This window comes from Anneissia japonica, unplaced genomic scaffold, assembly GCF_011630105.1.
Source record: "Anneissia japonica isolate Jap-2015-1 unplaced genomic scaffold, ASM1163010v1 scaffold287754_len4335492_cov202, whole genome shotgun sequence".
Lineage (NCBI taxonomy): Eukaryota > Metazoa > Echinodermata > Crinoidea > Comatulida > Comatulidae > Anneissia > Anneissia japonica.
In genome coordinates this window covers 3071484-3079031 of record NW_022705543.1, presented here as the reverse complement: position 1 = coordinate 3079031, position 7548 = coordinate 3071484, and the positions used below count along the sequence as shown (strand labels likewise).

Here is a 7548-nt window from a genome sequence, read left to right as displayed (position 1 = left end):
AGCTGCTGCTGTAGTACAGGTCTAGTGGCGCTATCCGCTGCTTGGTGCTCCATTTGTAACTAGCCAACTGCTCAGGCTAGGCCGCTGGAAGTCCCCCAGTTAGTTGTGAGATGTCGGCGGCGCTTTTTAAAAAATAATCCGATAAAATGGTCCATGTATACATAATCATATGATGTGCCATATATGGTTATAATGTGATGTCATCATGACCTATTTAGGCATGGTTTCAGAATTTTTATCTTCAATAACCAACCTTTTAATATCAACAGCAGAGAGGTCCTGATGAATGGATGCTATGAATATTCTTGGGAACTGTTTGGCTTCTTCGTTGATTTGGTCAACTACTGGTTGAGCCTGGGGCATGTTGCTTGGACGTCCAACCTACACAAGGCAATTTGATACTAACAATAATAGAAGTGTCCATGTGTAATGCATATGTAGCTTTCTATAGATAACAAAAATCTGTGATACAAGAATGTTATTCTCCTGTTATTGGCTCCGGGGAGAAATAATGAACAAATTCTTTTATACAAGATACTATTCTAAATGAAGGTGGGACTAAACGTCCAGGTGCTTGCCTCTGATAACATTCCCTTACTTTAGTCTACTTTATATTGATTATTGCTTAGAGTGAAATCAAATATTATTAGACTACAAAAAATAAGTTTTTTCTAGAAATAATAAAGGTTAAAATTGACATTTAATATTGAGTCGTGGAGCTGTTGCATTATGGGTATTGAACTCCAATCCAAGGACTCCCGAGTTCAAAAGGTATACAAATATTACCAAACAATAAATTGGTTTTTAAAATAAACTAATATACAATTTTCTATTGAATAACTTAATATAGGTGTAAAAAATGTCTATCGAGATTTTGAACCTGGAAATATATTAATGCTGTTATTATATGTTTTATTAAATATTTTATTTAAAATATAGGAAATTATTGCTATTACTAGTATTATCAAATGTTATATTTCCAATCTGTATTAACAATTTCCTTCTGTTGCATAAATTTAAGGATTAGCCACCTTCACAAGGTACTCACCTTGATGTTTCTTCCACCAATGACAACCCCGTTCATTTGGTCAAGGGCAAGCTGTGCCGCCTCAGGTAAATCATACTCTACAAATGCAAAACCCTTGTGCTTCATTGTCACCGAGTCCCAAGACATGTTTATGCTCTTGATTGGGCCAAAAGGATGGAAAGCTTGCCGGATGGTGTCCTCGCGCAGCTCAAAACTTATTGAGCCTACGTAAACGCGACACATGAGGGCCAATGCACGTTGACGTTGTGCGGCTACTTGCAGGTTACACATTTGCTGTGGAAAAAGAAACAAAGTTTGAGTTTAGTTTTTGTAATTTGTGTTATAAGTAAAGATTAATTATATTGTCATTCCCATCATTTGAATATATTTTTATATTCACATCTGGAAAAAAAAACAATAAGTCTGTAGTTAATATGTTTAAGTTTACTGCAATAAAAAATACAATATAAAAAACACAAAATATAAAATATCAGGTGCAAAAATATGCACATAGATTACATAGAATTCATGGATGGACATTTTGTTTGCATGGAATTTTTTGCATGGAATAAAGTACTTTAAAATACAGCAGTAGACTTGACAATCAAATTACATGTCTCCCTCCAATTAATTAGGCACCCCTCCAATTAAAGACCACCTTGAAAAAACAGCCACTTTTCAGTGATCCCAAATTAGCAAATGTCCTTTATTCTTATTATTTTAACTACAGACCAAAGCTGCTAAAGACCATGGAAATTCAAGTCCAAAAAGTGGACAAAATTAGAGGAAGACCTATAGCTATATTATAATTCTAAGATGATTAAATTGATGGTCTCTCATCTTCATACTCTCTAGTAATACATACAAGTGAACAGTTTGTACTATATATGATTACAGTTGAGCTTGCCCAAGTCGATTCCAAAATGGCATTAAAAAATTTAGATAAAATTTGACTTGCATATTGTTAATTAATGGAAAACACAACAATTTGGCATGTAAAAATAAGATCGACTTAGAGATAGGCAAAGTTGACTTGGTCAAGTTTAACTGCTTGCACTGTTTAACAAGCAATAGCAAGGTTGACATTTCTAAAGCCCTGTCCAGACTATAAAATTATATTTGACAAAAAAAATGTGACATGCCTAAATATGGTCACATCATGACTATATATGTCCATGCAACTGTTTCTTGTCAAAGAAAATGTGATAATGTGAACAGAGCATACATTGGATTGGACTGGATTTATTCGGTATAAACACCAAGGATAGCCCACGAAAGTCTAGAAGACGACTTATTTCCAGTGGGGTCCTTCTGGTGGTGATTGGAGAGTACAGTGGGAGACATTCCCTACTCTTTTCTAAAGAGTGTACTGCGTTCTTTAGCATGCACATGGGCCATAGATGTCTCATCCGATAGACGGTGCACTATTGTAACTTGTATTTCAGCCCTCTAGCTGAAACACAAGGAGAGGCACCGATGGGAATTGAACCGGGGACCTAGAGATCTCTACGGTTCAGCGCACACACAGTGGCTACCACCCGATTAGCCGACTGAGCTAAGCTGCTCTACATGAATAGTATGACTGTATAAACTGTACTAACCTGTTGCTGGTGAGCTATGGTCTGCTTCACCAGTACACTCTTAATACTCTGCTCCATTGCAAATTTCTTGGCCCTGGTCAGAGCGTCTTGCTGGTCAGCGGTCAGCTTAGGGAGGCCTTGAGACTCCTTCTTAGCTCCAGGACCAGCAAGTACTGGTCCAGTCTGCGGAAGGATGGGCATTGGGGAGGGACTCCTTGCACGGGCATCTAAACAAAGTCGAACAACTCAATTACCATCTTTATACAGTAGTTATATCAGGGGTAACATTTAACAGTATTTTAAATATTAATGCTTTTATCAGAGCCTTGTGTTTAAACTCCTACAGACACTACTCATCTAAAAGTACATTTACAAGGCCATTGGGTAAATAGTAGTTCATGCATAAAAAATTCATGTGCAATCATAATCATAGTAAATAACTTTCAAACAACAACAAATCTAAGTATTCCCCTATCTGCTCATACTAATTGTTTGAAGGAGTAGCACAACTGAAACACAGTTTCTACAAATAGGTCTTTACCACAGACATCTAGTGGACCGTCCAGGCCTAGCTAGCGGCCGGCCACGGTCACCATGTGGTTGGTATGATTGGATGGTTGCTGACTGACTGGCCACTACAAGTTATACTGATCATGTCTCAGCCGGTTTCAACTGCAAAATCATTAAACACACACAAAAAAAAAAGAACGTATGAAGAAACAAGCCATATCAAAATCTAAGCATAACTTCATATAGTGAATTCGAAAAAATAAATTTGCATAGAAGACAAAAAAAAGCATGGAGAGGGGATGAATCACAATTCATATATTTTTTTTAATGACGTAATTATTAAAACTATAAGTGACCAAAAAATTGTTTACTTGATTTAAAGTGCAAAATAGCTACAACATCTGACTATTCTGGCAACATGAGGCAATATTTTCTTTTTTGGTGGGGGTGGGGGGAGACAGGTGGTGTCACAGGTCAAGCCTGCTTTACAGTAAATTATGATACAACTGCTTGATTTAACTTAACACTCAGTATTTTTCCTGCATATATAAAACTTTGAATATTCAATTGAGCATCTAATAATACAGTAATAATCCAACATAACAGTACTGTAATATACTAGCACAGTTTGACATTCTCATTGTTTAAAATGGAGATGTCAAATAGTTCAAATGCTATAACAAGATGCATCTTATTTAAGGGACATTGTAACTTGTACTACAAAGAAGGTATCTCCAACAATTTCACTGCTCCAAAAACAGTGAGAAATAATAGAAATCATTTAACTTCACCAAACTGCATTCAAAATTCATTGTGTTCTAGAAACAGGGTTCATACACCTTGGTTCATAAACATTTCCGTGGTTCAATTTTTATAAATTTTCTATACTCAATAAATCAAATTTCCAAGACCATATTTCACAGAAAATAAATTGCACAAATTACTTATCGGAGATACAGCAGTGTAATGATGATTCGAATTGTAAGCAATTTATTTTAATTTCCACATTTTCAAATACTATATTTCTACAATTTTTCCGTACAAATTTTATTCTTCAAGACTTTGAAGGTCCTGGAAAAGACTGAGGTCAGTTACTGTAACTTACAGTAAGTAAAACTTACAGTAAGTTTTCATATCTCTCAAGAACCTGTGTGTGAACACTATAGAAAACAATGATTTGATATGGAAATTAATTTTTATAGAGTTTAAGATGAATCAGAAGAACTACAGTAATATTGAGAAAGCAGTGCATTTACATGTTTAAGTGCATGTCCTTATGAAAATAAATGATGTGTTGCCAATTATCTGTAATTACGCCATCAAACTGTACTAACTAAAACTTTGTTGAGTTTTAGAAACCTATGGTTTCACATGGTAATTTTTTTAAGGCTTCAGCTCATAAACTTTAGTTTTTACGATATGGATGCACACTACTGCCTTATTGGCGTAATTTAGAGCCACTTGATTATGAGAAAGTGTCAACATCGTTATTGGAATTCAGAGACGAAGCCTTCAGTCGAGTCAAAACCAATGCTTAATCCTAGTTGAGTCACCTGTACTGCAAAAAGGGAACTGTATATAGAAACAAAAAAAGACACAAAAAGAAAGACGGCATGTTATGGTATACCAGGAATAGCACATGGTTGTCAGGAGAGTTAAGTTGATGTCCCCCTCCCCCCAACATTTTAATTGAATTGTAGCTTCTTGTTATTTTTAGTTCTTCAATGTTTGTATACCAGCTCACACAATACTATATTGCTGGACACCAAGGGTAGAATAAATTATATCTAATACCTATCAAATGGTGATCGAGTTGTAAGGTACCACATGGGGCTTACCATGCCAAAACCAGCATAAGTGTAAAAAAGAGAGGAAAAAAAAGGGGGAAAAAATTGATTTTGAATACAGTATTCACATTCTCCACATTATAAACTTTAAAATGATACAGTACAGTAGGTCTTTTACAGGAATTGACTTACTAATGGCCAAAGTCATAAAGTAAAAGTATTACAGATTCTCTGTACTAAAGTAGGCCTATACAATACTGTCACATTCATACTAATCACTCAGTTTTAACATTTAGTGACAGTACGCTGGCTTTGGGATGGCACGCCTCATAAAGGTATAGAATCATTTTTTTCAAATATGTTGATACCACTATTCCAAGGAACATATGAAGTGTATTCCCAAATGACCTTGACTAGTCAAATTCAATGCTTAGCTCATACAGATCTTAAAGGCGAGTCCACCTGTGCTGCAAAAGGAAACTGTATATAGAAAAAAAAAGACACAAAAAGAAAAACAACATGTTATGGTATACTTGTAATAGGACTGGAAGTTGGGGTGTAACTATTGTACTCAATAATTTCATTTGAATTCTTGATATAAAGCTTGTCACATTATTAGCTTTTATACTCTCTAACATCACCTTGGTTGATACTTAGTAAAGGGCAGAGTAAATTATGTCTGCTAATAATCATATATCAATCATATATCGTATATCGTAAATGTTAAGTTATTTTGGATGTTGTATTATTTTTCGAGGGGTGTTGTCTTTGAGAAAATAAATGCAATTAGTCAATTTATCCAGGTAAGTATTCAAAAAGTAGACTTTAAGTACCAAAAAAACTACGTCAAAAAAAAAATATAGAAACCACTATGAATTTCAGGGAACATAAAACGTTTTCCAAAAACCTAAGTTAATTTCTTGGGATAACAGACCAGCAATATAATAAATCTTAGTAGCTGTTTAACATTATGAAATTATGGAATATTTTTGTTTTTATAACTATTTATTAATTATCCATTGAAGTGTTCAAATTTGGTTTCAAGTTTAATTTAATTATACAAGATGGGCACTCTATTGACAAGGAGTCTATAATTTCCGCTGTTAAAAACTAGCCCAGGAGTTGGGTTTCAGCGAGCCGTCTCAATACTCAACTACACGTTTTCAGCAGGTTATCTTCAATATAAATATGGCTGATAGATACACTCTGAAAGAAACTCCAAAAAACAGAAAAAAAGAGAAAAAAAAAATAGTTATTACTGGAATGAGATTGAAGGAAACCTGTGGAAAAAACAATTTAGTATTGCTTTCAATTTTTTACAGAAGTTATAATTGTTTTTAAAAATGTTTTCAGAAACAAAACGATATACAAACCATACAATTCATTTTGTATTATAGTTATCTCTAAGAAAAAATTCTCATTTTCAGAAAATATCATTTTAGAAACATTCATTTTTTAAAAAACCTTAATGAGGGCTGAATTTGGAGGCATTAGCTACAGTATCAACTAAAAAAAACCTAGAGCCCTTACAAATGCTACAAAACCTAAACTGACAGAAAGGCAATAAAAATAGGAAAAATGGAAGTAAAATTCAACAAGCTGGTTAAAACTCAATTATTATCAATTTCAAATAATTCATTAAAGCCAAAAAAAAATATGAAGTATATTTAAGTTAAATGACAGTTAATTTTGATTTTGCACAATGGCTGAATCTGTTTTAAACATTACAAGCTGTCAATTTAGGTATAATGTATAGTTTGCAGGTGCTCAAAGACCGTACAAAAATAACCTACCGCTTCCCGGCTCCATCCTCATTCTTTTAAAATCGGGTTCACCTCCTGGGCCAACCATCGGCACTTCCTGGTCACCATTTGCAACTACTGGAACAAGTGAGGCAAGCGTTGTTGATTCCGATGTGATAACAGCTAAAGGTGTTGTCATTGGCTGCTGCTCCTTCAAATCTGTTGCAAGATCCATGGGCATCAGCATTGACTGCCAATAAAGAAAGATGATGTTTACAAGTTTATCATTAATTTACTTTCCAGAAACAAAACAAAAAAAAACAAAAAAATGGCTGAGGCATAAGGGATGGATTGGGCTGTGTCATAAATAATGATGATAATAATTATTATTCATCATTATTATGATTACTTTTAATTATTATTATTATTATTATTATTGAGATAATGGATGGTAGTTCCTTTCCAAAGTATTCAATGGGAGAACCAGTACTGTATATCTGCTGATAATTGTTGGGAATGGTTCAAGTCATATACCATAATCTTCATCATCGTCTACAGTATTAAATTCAGTACTTTGAGAAAAATGTCTTTGAACAACTTAAAATGACCCACCAGGGCTTTGATCATAGGTCACCATCCCTGATAGGTAGACAAAAACCCTAACATAGCACTGAACCATTTCCTTAAAATTTGTTTCTGTGTTAAGTTTGAAAATGAGTGAATCATTAATGCAGTTACGTCGATCAGCATCTCAAACTGGATGAATTAATTTAAATGTACAGTACAGTAGAACCCCTCATTTACGTACGGCACGGGCCCAGAGCCGTTCGTAAATTTGGATATTCGTAAAATCGGGGTTGACCCAAATTCCTATATATTTGCACTGATACTACTACACTGGC

General features: G+C 34.4%; 1 protein-coding gene across 1 annotated transcript in view; it reads right to left on the bottom strand.

Annotated features, from left to right (window-relative positions):
- LOC117105757 (poly(U)-binding-splicing factor PUF60-like) overlaps positions 1 to 7548 on the bottom strand; it is a gene marked incomplete in the record, with an annotated part of 16393 nt that overhangs the window by 5875 nt on the left and 2970 nt on the right. The window contains 4 exon segments of the mRNA XM_033247030.1: positions 254 to 381; positions 1049 to 1321; positions 2629 to 2834; positions 6698 to 6896. Of these exon segments, the coding sequence (XP_033102921.1) occupies positions 254 to 381; positions 1049 to 1321; positions 2629 to 2834; positions 6698 to 6896 (806 nt within the window).